Source organism: Falco naumanni, chromosome 7, assembly GCF_017639655.2.
Source record: "Falco naumanni isolate bFalNau1 chromosome 7, bFalNau1.pat, whole genome shotgun sequence".
Taxonomy (NCBI): domain Eukaryota; kingdom Metazoa; phylum Chordata; class Aves; order Falconiformes; family Falconidae; genus Falco; species Falco naumanni.
In genome coordinates, this window is record NC_054060.1 from 4,386,908 (window position 1) to 4,402,063 (window position 15,156).

General features: G+C 52.6%; 1 protein-coding gene across 6 annotated transcripts; it reads right to left on the minus strand.

Annotated features, from left to right (window-relative positions):
- Positions 1–561: 561 nt before the first annotated feature.
- Positions 562–14,597, minus strand: PAQR5 (progestin and adipoQ receptor family member 5). Of its 6 annotated transcripts, XM_040601950.1 has the most exons (9): positions 14,337–14,597; positions 13,877–13,954; positions 10,686–10,918; positions 10,286–10,413; positions 9,935–10,140; positions 9,150–9,276; positions 4,066–4,162; positions 3,437–3,578; positions 562–2,808 (listed from the first exon to the last, which is right to left on the minus strand). In XM_040601950.1, exons 3-9 carry the CDS (start codon positions 10,734–10,736, stop codon positions 2,561–2,563), a joined length of 999 nt encoding a protein of 332 aa, XP_040457884.1. In that variant the 5' UTR covers positions 10,737–10,918; positions 13,877–13,954; positions 14,337–14,597; the 3' UTR covers positions 562–2,560. The 6 variants fall into 6 exon arrangements, with proteins under 6 accessions (XP_040457884.1, XP_040457888.1, XP_040457887.1 ...); XM_040601954.1 differs by lacking the exon at positions 13,877–13,954 and having other exon boundaries at positions 14,474–14,597; XM_040601953.1 differs by lacking the exon at positions 13,877–13,954.
- Between the last annotated feature and the right edge of the window lie 559 nt (positions 14,598–15,156).

Below are 15,156 nucleotides of genomic sequence, written 5' to 3' on the forward strand. Positions count from 1 at the left end.
TCAGGAATATTCAGATTCACCTTTTACCTTAACCAAAGGAACCTGATAGACCTAAAAATCTGCTGTATCTGCACAGTTCCTCAGCGCAGTAAAATCTGCCTGGCTGAAGAGGAGATAAGTGATGATCTCTGGGATTTGGTCATAAAGTTAATGGGTTTGTTTGGGATTTGCTCCAGATTGGGCACAGACACACACTGAAACAACGTGTTTCAACAAATAAATATCCTGTATTATTTATTTGTAACAATTTGACACAGAATTTTTATTTCTTTATGTGAATAAAATTGAGTACATTGAGTAGATTTTTGAAGGCCTGTCTCCAACTGAAGAAGAAATCTGGCTGACCCGTGCTGCTTCGAGGTCATTCACTTGTTCAGTGTGTAAAGTATGTGCCAGACAAAGGGTCCATGCAAGGCACTGCAGGATCCAAGGGGATTGTGGTAGTGTATAATATGGTGCTGCATTTTTTTATGTAGTTTTCCTACAAATAGTGTCACCTGAGGAAGATGAGAGGAATTCCCAGATTCAAAAGTTAAATGGCCAAGAAGAAAACAATTCATGTAAATTTTACAGACTCTTCAATCATGCTTTGCACGCAGAGCCAGATTCCTTTCTGGTCACACGAGTACACAAGGTAAATAAGCTTTGCAATTATTAGCAATTATCTCTGAAGTGATTAATTTTCACAGACGGTATTTTTATGAAACTATACAAATCAGGTTAGCATATATCAGTGCGATAGTTATATTAGTTTTCTCTTTCAATGAATTAAAACTGTTGAATAAACAATTACGTTCCAGTGCTCATAAATATTAACATAAATCTTGGTCAGCTTTCAAAAGAAAGCTATTTTTCAAAAGACTTATTTGTCCCATAATATATTTAACGAGCCGTTGTATTGTCACTCAAAAGTGCATCAATTATACCTTGACAGAGGCAATTATACACAAAACAAATTATACACCCGTATGATTATCAAGAAGCTTGATAATATTCCCTAGCAGTAATCTTTGCATCACATGTTCCTGTACCTCCTGCGTGGCGTTAGGTAAATCCAACATGACAGCCTCGTGGCTGGAGCCACCTGCTGAGCTCCCCCACGGGCTGCCTCCCCCTCGCCCGCACCAGGCTGAGGCCTCCAGGCTCTCACCAGGCCTCCCTGCTTCTGCTTCTAAAATCCAGATGCAGCAGCAAGGGAAAGCAAGGTGAGCAGAGGTCTAACTCTGGAAAGGCTTTAAAATTAGAGGTTTTGATCCCCCGTGCATTACCAGCTCAGCCTTTCACCTAACAATGCCCCTGTCCCTACACTGTACAGACTCCCACTTCTTGCTCAGCTGATGTTTTATTCTCCCCAGACACCCCCATCTTATTCACCCATGAGAAGAAAAACATTATTCTACTCGAGTGGGACCAGAAAATAGAGCTTCAGAGGTGACACATCTACCACCAGTCACATACTCAGACCAAGTGTCCATCTAGCCCGGTATCGTGCCTCCAGGAACACCCGGGAGAGGATGCCTCGGCGTGGCAGTCATGAATTCCTCAGCCACTGCCCTCAACAAGGTGTCAAACACCTTTTCTGAATAGCACGGCTTCACACCCGTGTTAAACACTTGACACAAAACAGTGCTTTTAAGGAAATCCACGTCATCACCTCGCGGGTGCAGGGAAGATATTTCTTCCTCTGTTTACGTTTGATGCTACAAACAAGTTTAGAGAAGGAGCTCAACTGCGAGTGCAGGACGGAGGTGTCTGGTGCAAGGGGGGAAGGACGGTGCCCCCACACCCTGTGCTTGGGGCTGTGTCAGCCACCGAGCACTTGCATCACCCACACAGTCGGGAGCTCAGCTCTTCCATGGGAATTAAAATCCCAGGACTTACCTACGTGAATTGGACCCCAAAAAAAAGCTTTTCTGGAGGAATGTCACATGAAGAGTTCTTCTAGAATAACTCCTTCCAGGTAATGATTAAAAATAGCTGAATTTAAAATGTAGGCAAACTCTGGTCTCTCTCAATCCCCATCTGTCAGGCACTTGGGTTTAGCATAAGGCTGTGTAACATGGATATTTGAGGTTTTAAAATAATGCCACTTTCAAGGTGAAAACCTTAGTTAGGGGGCCCCTGGGAGAGCCCTTGCTCGTGCCTTCGCCGAGGAATCTTGGCTATCGGTCTAAACTGGTGACAAGGACATCTGTGTCACCAGATGACCAGCATTACCCACGTCCACTTGCCTCCCCGATTCCTCTGTAAGGCAGACCTGATGAATGCCTATTGCTTTGGAAAGTATTAGCACTTATCTCCCTTTTACAGAAAAAGTTAAGATTATTTTAAATATTTCTTGTGGTGAAATGGCAACTTGATTAAAAGCATTTCATAATCTGTTCCTAGCTTTAAAGCTAAATGTACAAAAACCAGTGCAATATGTTTTGCTCTTGAGAAAATTTTGAATAAATATTTCCTCAGAGAGCATAGGCAAATAAACTCCTCCTCATCCATACCATACATGTATTGTTTAGGGTCTTTCTTGTGGAGCAGCATAAATACTATCTAGACCCGAAGCCTAATGCCCGTGTGGTTTTTCTCTCTGCAGAGGCTCTGGCATGAAGCTCAGGGACATCGAGCAGAGCCCAATGACAGCAAGGCTCACGGCCATGCAGATGCCCATCGACCCGAGAGTCTGCAGGGAGGAGGGAAGCAGCGAGGTGGGCAGGAGCCGGTCACGGCGCTCAGACATGTCCATCATGATGGCCTCCATCTGGAAGTGCGTGCCAATGATCCCACAGACGTGGAAAACTTGGTGGCTGTGCCCTGCAACAAAGCCAAAAGCCAAGAAACTCCCTGGGCTTCATTAAACCACCACTGTGAGGGCTCAGCGGACCTTCTGCCTAGCATCCATTGCCTTTAAATATTTATTCTGCTAATTACTGTGGCTTTTATCATTGTACCACCAGAGCCCAGCGATCTTCCTCTCCAAAATGCAGCTGGCTCTAATGGAAATGAGGGATGTGCAGCTCGCTGCTGCGGTCCTGGCACAGGCAGCATGCTAAACAGCATCGTGCTTGTGCACAGCGTGGCGAGGGGAACGGGGAAAACCCCGGTGCGGCCAGGACTGCCATCCATCCTCCTTGGTGGCTGCTCCTACAGTGCCCTGACATGGCACTGTGAAGCACCGTTGTGCCACAGGTGAGGGTTTTTTGCATGAGAAATGAGTGCTTTGTGGTCATGAAACCCTCTGTGAAACAATTTGGAAACAGCATGCTTCCGGAGTTGCTCCCACTTTACCTAGGCGGGAGACTGCTGTATCTCGTATGTAAAACTACATTTCAGATTTCCAGCAGGGAATATATTATAACCTCTGGGAGTCACGCATGCATTAATGCGCTTTCTTCCTGAAAAGAATGAGAAAACAATGCCAGCTCACCCTTTGGGCACTTACCAATATAATCAAAGTGTCCTGGCGCGAGCCTCTCTGGCAGATGGCTAGCAAAGATGAAGCAAGTGAGGAAGGCAAAGACAGTGTGCTTGTAGTGGACCAGGATCGCAGCCTCTGTGCAGCTCTCCGCCGCGCACAGGTAGAACTGCAGCAGCAGAGAGGGGTCCACACAGGGTTCCATGCAAGGGAGAGAGGAGAACAACACATTTCTAAAGGAGGCAGCACCGTTCCCTGAGCCCCCATCGCCTCTGGCATCACCCAACAGAAGAGCTGTCGCTTCCATTTCATGCAAATCCAAGCCCCACACCTCCTGCCCTTAGACCTCACTGCAACAAAATTCCCACCCTGTTCCAGTTTAGGAACTAGAAAACTTGCAGCTTTCACAGGCAGTAATATTGCAGCATGGGCAAAGTCTGAGTGCAGGGCTTTGAAGTGGAAGGAATCTGCCTGTCAATAGGTGCAGGAAAAAATAACCAAATCTCTTTTCCTGCCAGAGTTTGTTTTGCTTAAAAAAAAAAAAAAGCTGGCATATTTTCCCAAATATTTTCAGACTAAGACAAAGCAGCAGATATTTCCAGCCCTGCAGCACACCAATGTCTTGGCGCTGTGAGTATGGGCTGTGGGAGGCGTACCCTGTAGAAGAGAGGGATGCTGTCGAAGAGGTACGGGTACACGAAGGCCAGGGTGCGGGAAGCCTTGCTGAACCTGGGCCGCTCTGCCTCCAGAAACCTAGAGGAAAACAGAGAAGGTATCTCACATGGCACGGCACGGCACATTAGGTCAATGTAAGTGCTGAATTCTGTTTGCCAGTCGTCTGCTGGGGACTGTGGATTGCAGAATATAGACTGCACATACATCCTCCCACAGATAACTGTGAATTCAGCCAGAGTAGCGCAGGTTTTTGAGAGTATTAAGGCTGTGACCAACCTCAGCTCACGTGGCTGAACCTTCCCTGACCAAACCTTGAGCCGGGGCAGGAAAGATTTAAGGACCACCCTCCCCTGTCCTATTCTCTGGCTCTCGCAGGTGCATCTCTGCAGCTCTGAGAACAATCTTTTTTATACTGTCCTGGCACGGGTGATTTTGCTTCTTTTACCATTGCTCATTAACTGTTACCCATCAGCAGCTAGGAACAGAGCTGGTCTTTAAACAGCTGCTTCCCCTGCAGTTGTTTTTAACTGAGTTTTCACTCTTGATTTTGAATCCCAGCTTTCTGAGCATGGCAATCAAGGAGAATACATCTGCCTTGGTTTGGAAGGCTTTGTAGGCAATGCAGCACCCAGGCTGTGATTGTCACTGTTTGTTAATTAAGCTGTATTGCAGCTTATGTCTGAAATGCATGAAATGTCGCAGCATCCTTCTTTTTTACATCCTGCCAAGACTTTGTGATTGTCATTTCAGAGAATGCATGGAGAGAGTTACTGAGATCACAAACTAAATTAATTAAACAAGTTACTTTTTAATGACATCACCATTATAATGGAAGAAGCAGCCTGTTGGTTATAATCACACCATATATGAGGAGGAAAGTGTATGTCTGGACAGGGATCACTATTCTGCATTTTGTTCCCCAGGAAATCATGCTGCTGAAATGTAGGACATACTTTGCAGCTGAAATCACAAAATAATTGACCATCCAGGTCCCCCAAAAAACCATTCTAAACCCTGGAGCTGCGTCGCAAGCCCTGCGCCAAGCCCCAAGCCTGCTCTGGCTGCATGGGGACGTGCACAACCCAAACAAAACCTGGAGATGGAAAGCCCAGGAGAGCCTCGAAGAAGCCTAGCAGCACGCGCTGGCCTAGCCGCCAGCCATCCTGCCCCATGCAGCATCTCCAGCTGCCCGCAGCAAGACCGGCACAGGCACCGTGCCCCACACCAACCCTTGCCCCTCCGGCGTGGGGGCAGCTGCGGGACAGCAAGGTGGGCATCAGGACGGGCCCTACCACGAGGAGGGCTCCAGCAGCAAGCCCATCACCCTGCCCTCCCATTGCAGCCACAGGAGCTCCAAAGTAGGAACAGAAAACTTCTCCCTCCGATGCTTCCCTGCTGGGAAAGACCAACTTTTACAGGGTATTAGCCCAATGTGGAAACAGGGAGATGAACTCGAGCAGAATTACAACAGACCTACCCACAGAGCAGAAGGGCTTTATCAATATGGCCCAAAATATAGGTTGAAACACCCACGATTCAAGTTATACTCAAGAGCCATTGACTGATAAGGGCTTTCGTCTTGCTCGTCCTCAGTTTAGCCATCCACCGTGGCTTGTGGCTTGCTCAGAAGACATCACGATGATGCTGGAGAAGCCTCCTGCTCTATTTTCCCCTGTATTTCTGCATGATTCCTGCTGTATTTTCCAACCATGGTTTCACCTGCCCAGTGCTGTACTCCCACCCTGCTCACCTGCTGCTGCGCGGTGCTGCGCTCACCCTTGTCACGCATCTTCCTGCTCCTTCGGCCACGCACCGCTCCAACCTGCCCCGCTCTGTTGCCAAAACAGAGCCACCATATCGCAGCCTGGGCACGTGGCCAGACACACGGTGACCCTGGGGACAGTGCCCTATTCACGCAGGATGGCGTGAAGTGTAGCAGAGTTCAAGCGTACTCTGTTCTCATCGTGAAAAGCACGTACAGGTTTTTCTGCTTTTGCAGGGATGTCTGCAGGGAGATGCCAAATCCTCAAGAACGAAAGAAACCTTTTGTGCAGCTGCTTATCATCGGGGTGGGGGGATGCAGGCGGATGCTCGCTATTTCAGTGCTACAGGGGTACCTAGCACTACGTAAAGGATAAACACACTTATTTCAGTCCGTCTGCATGTGTTTCCCTGTATGGCATTTCAGTGTTCCCAGCGCACAGGATGCAAAAACCAACCAACAAAAATCTGACTGTTGACTCATCAACCAGCCATCTAGGATTGGAATTTTTTCCTGTGAAGTTGGTAAAACTTGCTGCAGTAGCTTAGCAAATGCCTTTCTTCAGATGCCCCAGTGCAAGTCCCTGCCTTCATCATGTTGATGCATCCTCCTCTGCATTAACCCCTGCTCCTGTCGACCTCCATGGGGTGCATCAAGAGGCTGGGCACACTCTGCTGCTGCGTCCGGCCATGCTGCAGAAGCTCAGCCAGGTTCTGGTAGTGCTGACAGCCTGAGCACGAACCAGCTCCGAACCAGAGAGGTGTGTTGCCAGCCTCTCCCCTCGAGCGGCCGCAGTGCCAGACAGCCACAGACCCTCCCGGCTCCTCAAGCCAGCCCTGCCCAGGGTGCGGTTGGCGGAGCAACCCTGACAGCATTGCCGGGTGGCTGCTGAGCCTGTGCCGGGCTGGGCAGGAGCAGGAGTGCCTGGGCAGGTCCCCTCCGAGTGCACCTGGCGCGGGAGCTTCACCACCCATTGCACAATTCGGTTTCGGGTCCGTTCCTGTCCACCCCCCCACCCCACCCCCCTTGGATGGACATTTTGGCTGGTGTGACTCAGCCGAGGATGACACCAAAGTGAACACAACCAGTGAGCAGCACCCTGCGGTGGGAAACAGGGTGGCCCAGGTGCTGGTGGTTTCACAGGGGTCTCAGGGCTGGCCAGCCCTGCTGCCTCCCCATCCCCAACCTACCAGCTGTGGCTCAGGCACCGCGTGGTGCAAGCCAGGTGCAAGCCACTTGTGCAAACCAGGGAAGCGCTGTGGCAGAGGCAGGTGCAAAACCATGCACCCTCATCCTCTGCAGCCCCACCAGTCTTACTCTGCAAGAGAACAGACAGGAGAGGTGGGCGGCTGGGGGCTGCCCACGCAGCTGAGATACTCACAGGTGCGGGCATGTGGAGGGGACACTGGCATCCCAGCCTGCTGGGGCACCGTTCCCATGGCTACCGTGGTCCCCAGAGGTGACCCAGCCTCTGCAGGGTGCGGGATGAATTACGGGGGCTCATTCTGTGCTCACCAGCCTGGGGGTAAACCGGCAGCATTGCTGGCCCACACTGGGACAGTATATTCAGCATTCCTCCTCACCCAGGAATGTTTTCTGGATTTTTTTCTTATTTTTAAGCCTAATTTGATGGATTTACTACTTCTTTAATGAAAATTACTGAGACAACAGGAATTGCTATTCTATCACATAGCGATAGTTGCATGTTTTTCACATACCTTTACTTACAGTTTTGTAGCAGAGAGATGCTGACAATTAAATTTGCAGACCAAGAATTTTTTTTTAAACAATCCAAATTAATCTGGAACTGATCTCAAGTTGCTGATATTTCCTAAATGTTATCTTCAAGTGGTAAGTACTAGGATTAGCACATGGTCAGTGAGCTTCGTTTGCTAAGCCCATCTAATAAGACAATAAAGAGACGCACAGGACAAAAATAAGAGGGGGAAAAGAGAGAAAAAGAAAGAGAAAGGAATGAGGAATATAAGGAAAAAATAGCAAGTCCCAGCTGGCATCATCCACTGAGTGAGCCAAGAAAGATCCTTGAGTTTGCATTACTGCTTAGTAATAGCAAGGACAGGTCCAAATCTTCCACCCCAGGGAGTTACTCCAGCGAGTAACCCTCAGATCAAAAGGTGAGTAAATCCCCCCGTACTCAACAGACACTTAAATGAGCCAAATTTGCAGGATCCATAAGGAATACCGAGAGCTTAGCACTCCCTCTCTCAGGAAGACACGGCGATGCTCAGCTGCATCCCACCCTGTGGCAGCCCCTCTCCTGCAGCAGAGCCAGCCGGGCAGTGTGATTTCTTCCTGCTGTGTTTGTCAGGACATAGGAGAATCTTCCTCCCTGCTGAGGCAGCATCATCAAAACACAGCCGTGTGCCGGGGGGGTCCTGGGGGCTGCCCGGGCCATGCCCAAAGGCCTCCCAGGGTTACGTGATGTCATGACAGGCGACCACATGCCAAAGAGCAACCACATGCCGAAGACACACCAAAATACAAAGACACCCCAAAACAGAAGGAAGGGATAATGCCAAACGATTCACGCTGCTTGTGAAAACAGGAATTGTACATTTTGCAAAGCGAACTGCATGTCGTCGTAATGGCAGACATGAGTGCTTTACAAACACAGCCTTCAGGGAGGTATCTACCATGAGTTAAATAAAAACCAAACCAGCTAGAGATCATGGCATGCATCACTGGAAATCAGCCAAGTAGTTTAAACATTTGAGATATTCCAAACAAATTGTCTAATGCCATTCAGGAACAAAATACAGCACACGCAATGCTGCTCATGCTTTAAAAATTAAGCAATTGACTGCAAGAATGCTGAGGTTCCTCCTCTGCAAATTTGTTGCCCGCACCTATAAACACACACACGCTCGCACACATATAAACACGCACACACAGCACTTAGGCTGATACGTGCCTTTGGCACGACCATGCTCATGTATAAACCCAAACACGTGCTTAAATGTTGGGTGCAGAGGAACCCACCCCTTTTTGCAAGTTATGTTAGAAAAAACAATGGCCAAAAAAAGGTGGATATTTTCCTGCCAGGCATGCACCATACAAAATCACCTTTTGAACTTTCAAAAATTAAAGCTACTTCACTTGTTTTGCATTTTTGGTTGTCAAACTCTCCTAGTGCTAACATGCAACATGTTTCCCAAACCAAAAATCCCCTTCTTCCCCTTCCTGAACTTAAGGCTTGTATTGTTACAATACAGAAAGCCTTTATTAATAATACTAATTAATGATTATGCTGTAGCAATCATGGCAGATAAAGCAGAAGCTTACCTGGAATAGCAGGACAGACTGGTGCTAATGACAGTGTTAAAGACTGCAATGGGGACGTAGCAGTGGTGGAAAGTGCTGTTGACCCATTCTGCTGGGAAAATGTACGCTGAGTACGCCAGCGCAGACCCTGGAAATACAGGAGGTGCCCAGTTAGTTCCCGGTCCCACCAGGACCCTCAGCATCCTCCTGGTCCCAGCTGTGAACCTGCGAATTGGCGCTGGGCACTCTTAGGGAAGGGAGATATGAACAAAGGTAGGAGAGCAGCTCAGTTAAGGGGAGCATCGGGCAGACACCCCAACAGCCAGCTCCAGCAGACACCTTTCCATGAGGAACTGGAGGCGTGTTGTGCCATGCTAAGATCCCAGCTGCTGCTACGGTTGCTCACCCTGGACTTGCTCCCCAGCAAGGTGCCACCAACTTCACCGACAGCACGTCTTTAGTGTGGGTTGTTTTCATTATTCTATTTACTACAAAGACTGAAGAGCATCACACAGCCAAGCCTCCATCCCGGGGCTGCCCGGTACCAAACCCAGCCCCAAATTATTATTTATGGTGGTGTTGGAGATGCTTCACAGTCCCTCCCAAGCACCAGGCTGTAGGGAGGAGGAAGAGGAGGCGTGGAAACTACATACAAACAGCCACTGTCCCCACTTGTCCCATGGGTACAAGCCATCTGAGCACCCAGGGTTCAGCCCTGTCCCTGGTGTCACCCTGTGCTTCAGCTCCTGCTGCCCCAGGGAAGTGCCAGCGACTGACACCCCACCAAAACCTCTGCCCGTCCTTACCCAGGCTGTACATGCTGAGAGCTGCGTAATCGAAGAAGTAGCAGATGTGCCGGGCACGGGTGGACATGGTGCTGAAGGTGTGGGCGCAGCTGGAGGCGAGGGGGTAGATGCAGCAAGTCAGCAGGTAAGCGAGGAGGGGCCAGGCATGGGGGTCCTCCTGGCCCCCCGGCCCTCGCAGCCGCCCCACCAGGGTCCATACGAAGTACCTGTGGGATGGAGGAAGGTGAGCATCGTGCCCTCGGGTGTCCCTCCTCCCTGCTTCCCTAGCCTTGCTCCCCCCTCCTTGCTCCCCTGGCCTTGCTTCTACCACCTTCTCCCGTGGGTGCTAAAGACCCGCAGCACGGTACCTACCAGGCAGGCACAAAATGTGTCCAGATATTCAGGGTCTCGTTGGTCATTTGGAAGACGCTGAGGAGGCAGTCTGCTGCTGAGCTTCTTGGAGGGCGATACCCAAAGAGGATCCCCTGCTCCTGGTAGCCCTGCAAGGCAAGGACTGGCACTGGGGGCAGTCGGAGGAGAAGGAAGGACAGATCGGAGGAGAAGGAAGAACAGATTGGAGGAGAAGGAAGGTTGCCAAAAGGAGGGTGCCCATAATTCAGGACCCAGGACCCTGCTGTGAGGACAGAGTCATGTCCCTTCCATGGGAGGTGATCCCAGGGAAGGGGCGGCCACCCCGACACGCTGCTCCCACTTGTCACCTCCCAAAACCCCACCAAGCCTCGGACTTAGGGAAGAAAAACTCCTCTCTGACCTTAGGCACTTGGTTGATGCTGAGCAGCCGGGGTAACTTCAGGCTCAGCATCGTGTGGGTTGGGGCTCCGGCTCCGAGGGACGTTTTCGGCTCAGCTTCCCTGGGGATGAGCCCCGGCAGTGCCTCACACCCCGCCTGGCCACATCTCACACCCCGCCGGGGAAACGATGGGATGGGGAAGGGGCTGCCCAGTGGCAGCTGAAGCGATGCTCCCTGGGCTCAGGACAGGTGGCCTGGGGGAGACAAGCATTGGTGGGGATGTGGCACAGTGTCACCATGCAAGGTCCCAGACCCATATGTGCAAACACCTCCTGGGGTGTTCCTGTGGCATGGGGAGGGGAGACAGCATCCACCCCTGCAGGGGATGTTGGGCTCCCTCTCTACCACCCATACCCTAAAGGGCAGGGGGAGAAGGACAGCATGTCCCTGTGTCTACTGCCCAGAGGGACTGAAACTCCCTGTTATCACCCCAATCGAGCTAGGGGTGATGTGGGAACAGCGCTTGTGTCCCCAGAGCACCCCAAGGTTGCACAGAAAGCCCTGAGCATGCGCTGGGGGTCTGTGGGGTACAGGCAGGTCCCCTCAGGGCAGCAGGGAGGACTTGGGGTCCCAGGCAGCACTTGGGCTGGTTCACCTCCGCCTGCTCCCCATCGAACATCCCAGTGCTACAGTGCAGCCCCTCCAGCCCCAGTGTCTCCATCTCTTACCCGCTAACACCTTTGGCAGTGCTGCTTCTCCCCCTCGCCCTCCACCTCTGGTCTGTGAAATTAAGGTGGGAAAAAAAATTATTTCCTGCACCCTCCTGCAAGGGACCGCCTGGCCTGGGGGAAGCAGGGCGGGAGGGGACCCCGAGGCTCGGTGTGCTGGGTCAGCTTGGTCACACAGGCACATCACTTGGAAACCAGCAGACTGGTCCCCCCACGTTTCTGAGATGTCTGCGACCCTCCAGCCCACGGACCCAGAAGAAGGAGCCTCCGCATCCTCCTGAGAGCCGCTCCCGGGATGGCATTTCGGTTGCCTCAGCCATCCCATAACTTCACACTGAGACACACCAAAATTCAGCCTTCGGCACACATTGCCAGTGCTGACAGACTTACCGGTCCCATGTAAACCACCTCGCTGCCCCTTCCCAGCCCCCAGCCCCTGGCATTACTCTTTGCCTTCTCCTTCTCTTCCTCCCCGCCCAGACTCCCCCTCCCCGCACGGCCAGGCAGCTCTGGTGCAAACCAACATGGGCAACGCGCCACGGGCCACCGTGCACGGGGAGCGCCCGGAGAGAGGGAGGTGGCTGGGAGGTGGTTAGCAAAAGGGAAAAAATTAACGAGGCAAGAGAGCAATAAACCCAACGTAAAAAAAAAGAAAAAATTGGAAATGGCTTTAGTTAAAGATTAAATCAGAAGCTTTTTCTTGTCTGTTGAACTATAAGCATGCCGCCTCAAAGCTACCCAGAGCCTGCAGCAGCCTTCCTTGATGCCCGTTGGTATTCCTGAACTTCTCTGTGGTGGAAAGGGGACCTGAACCCTGCGGTGGCTTCCAGAGCCTCGGGACCCAGCTGGAGGGCAGGGAGCGAGGGCTGCCCTTGGTTATTTGCATGCTCCAAAAATCAAGGGCAGCCTGGCACCGAGCTCTGCCCCCCACACGCCTGCTACAAACACAAGTGAAGGTGATGATGGGACGGAACAAAAATAATGTCTCTTATCTCAGTAAAGGCGAGGAAGCCGCACAAGCCCTTCACAGAGGCACGCTATGGGGTGTGGGAGCCTGATTTGTGGGAGCCTTTGGAGGGGAGCCTGAGCTGGGCGCGCTGGGGTGCAGCCCAGAGGGACCGTGTCCAGAGCCAGGAGCTGGCCCCCTCGTGCCCCGCACCGGGCTGCCTCCGCCGGGGGACGTGGGAAGCACCGGGCCCAGGCTTAACCAAGAACTTGTATTTTTAAGAGCAAAATGAGTCACCGGAGCTGCGGGGAGCAGCAGCAGCCCGGGCACACCCTGCAGTCCCGTGTTTTCCTCCTCCTTCGGTGGAGTTTTTCCACCCGGGGAGCAGTGCTCCCGTGGCAGTGGCGTGGGACCAGAGGTGGGGGCATGTCACAGCCGTGACCTCTGCAGACGGCTCCTTTGCAAACAGCACGTCACCGACTCCGCAGGCTCACCCGGCTGGCTGCAAACACACCTCTTCCTCCTCCTCCCCCCCCCCCTCCTCCTCCTCACCCCCCCACGGCCACGCACAGAGCCCTGTGGGGATGCCAGGCACCACAGGCTTCAGGTCCAGCCCGGCAGCCTTTGTTTGTGCCAGGTTCACCCAGGGAAGGTTCCTCCCTGGCACCAGTTTTCACCCTTAAAAGCTGTGGTTTGTCGCTGGTGACAGGAGCCCAGACATGTCCCCTGTCACCCCATCACTGTCCCACCACCACATGCACGGACTGGGCTCCAGCGAGCGTGGAGCGCGGCCGCAGCGGCTCTCCCCTCGGCACGGCTCTCCCTGCCAGCACAGCCGGCAGCCGGTGTCTTTCAATGGAGGGAGAAATATTTTAGCTGTTAATCATTGACTTTTATGACTTTCTTACGGCGGTGCAAGGAGACAGACGAGTTGAACTGCAAAACTAGCAGCTGGGCTCCTTGAGTGCTCAGCACCGGCGTCAGCAGCGTGGGACATGCCAAGACCTTTTCCAGCAGAACAACAGAGGCTTTGTAGGAGGTTGTTATTGCTGCGGGTGGCTGCTGGTATCTGCTCGGGATCTGAGACGAGCAGGCAGCTCCAAGCAATACGCAGAAGCTTAAGGCTTTCTGAAATCAGTGTGTCTCAGGCACGTGTTGGAGCTGTTTGCCAGACCCAGCGCTTTCATCCGTCCTCCTTGGGGGACGCCCGCGCCGCCGTGCCTTGTCCCGCTCCTAAACCGCTGCCCAGTAAAACTTCCATAAACTCCACAAACACCCAGCACCGCCACCAGCTGCTGGTGCTGTAGGAGGGCAGTGAAAAAGCAACGGACTGCCGGCCCTGCCGCCCCATCCATCCCTGCCACACGCAGCTCTTCCCCACCTTCATCTTTTCACGGCGCGTGCGAAAGACTCCCAGCCTCCCAGCACGGACCCACGGGCGAGCTCACGCTGTGTAAACCCTCAGCATCCCCGGGGCAGCGACGAAAAGCAGCGAGCCCGACTGATCCAGGGGATAAAGCTGAGCGGCCGGTACTTACGGCGCTGCTCCTGGGAGCGGGGCTGGGTCGGATGCTGCGTTATCGCCGGCGCTGGCTCCGGGTGAACGTATTACTCATCTGTGTACAAACACAGCCCACATGGCTGAGCCTGGCCGGGCGTAGGCAGCCAAGCAAGCGGGCTGGGGCAGGTTTGCCAAAGCTGGCAGGAGGGCAGGGAAGCTCTGCCCAAAGCCCTGCTCGCCCCCCGCACCCGGCAGGATGGGTCCCGCACCCCGGCTGGGCTCGGCGGGAAGGACGCGGCAGAGGTCAGCCCCGCCGGCTGCTTTCCCAGATTAGGAGCAAATTAATTCTGGCTCGTCTTTGAGTGGAACAGGAAAAAGGCAACAAAATAAAACCGGAAATAACTGTGGCCAAACGCTCTCCGATCGTGCTCTGGATTAGCTTCGGCCGGGCTGCAAGGAAGTGGAATAAGGGCAGGAAAAAATATTAACTCACAGACCTCCCTGCGCATCTTCAGCTCCCAGGCCCCACCGGAAAACACCCGAAACTTGCTTAACTGTCTCCAAGGAGACTGTAAAGCTCAAACTCTCATGTAGATGAAGAGGGAGGTGCTCCCAAACTGGAGAGAGTTCTTACATCATTGCCAGCTGGACGGAGGACCACAGCTGGCCCGTCATGGGGGTCCCCTCGGTCACCACGGAGCAGGAGCCACTGGCTCTCCCCGCACCTGCACCGGCTGCAAAACCCAGCATTTCCCTTTCTACCCCGCTAAAGCCACCGTTTTTACTGCAACGGTTGGTAAAGTGTTGCACAATATTGGAACAGTGGTAGATCGCCAACCACGAGGGATGCACGAGCATTGCTCCTGTATAATTAAGTAGTTGGAGGAACTGGAGCCAGGCGTAATGCACTGCCCACGGGTCACGGGGAGAAGCACTAAAGGGCATTTGAAATCAGGGCTGGTGAATGCGCAGCACTATCCTGCATTCTAATTGTAAGGGAAAGTCTCTTGACAGCAATTTCTGGGTGTAAGGCTGTTAACCCTTCCCTGCCAGCACTGCAGCACGGCTTCCCCTCGGGCAACGGCTTCCCAGGGCTCTGCCGTCTCCTCTGGGGTGCCGTTCCCACCAGGAGGGATGCTCCAGGGCTGAGGTCATGCCCCATTTCCCAGTGTCGGAGCCTTGCTGGCTGACCCCGGGAAGGGGGGGGGGCGTGGATGTGGGGATTTGCAGCAATGGGCCCAGTAACAGGTTCCTTAACAACGCAACCCCTGTGCAGAGGGTCAGATCCTGCCAGCCAAACCCAGACCCCGTGGTCAT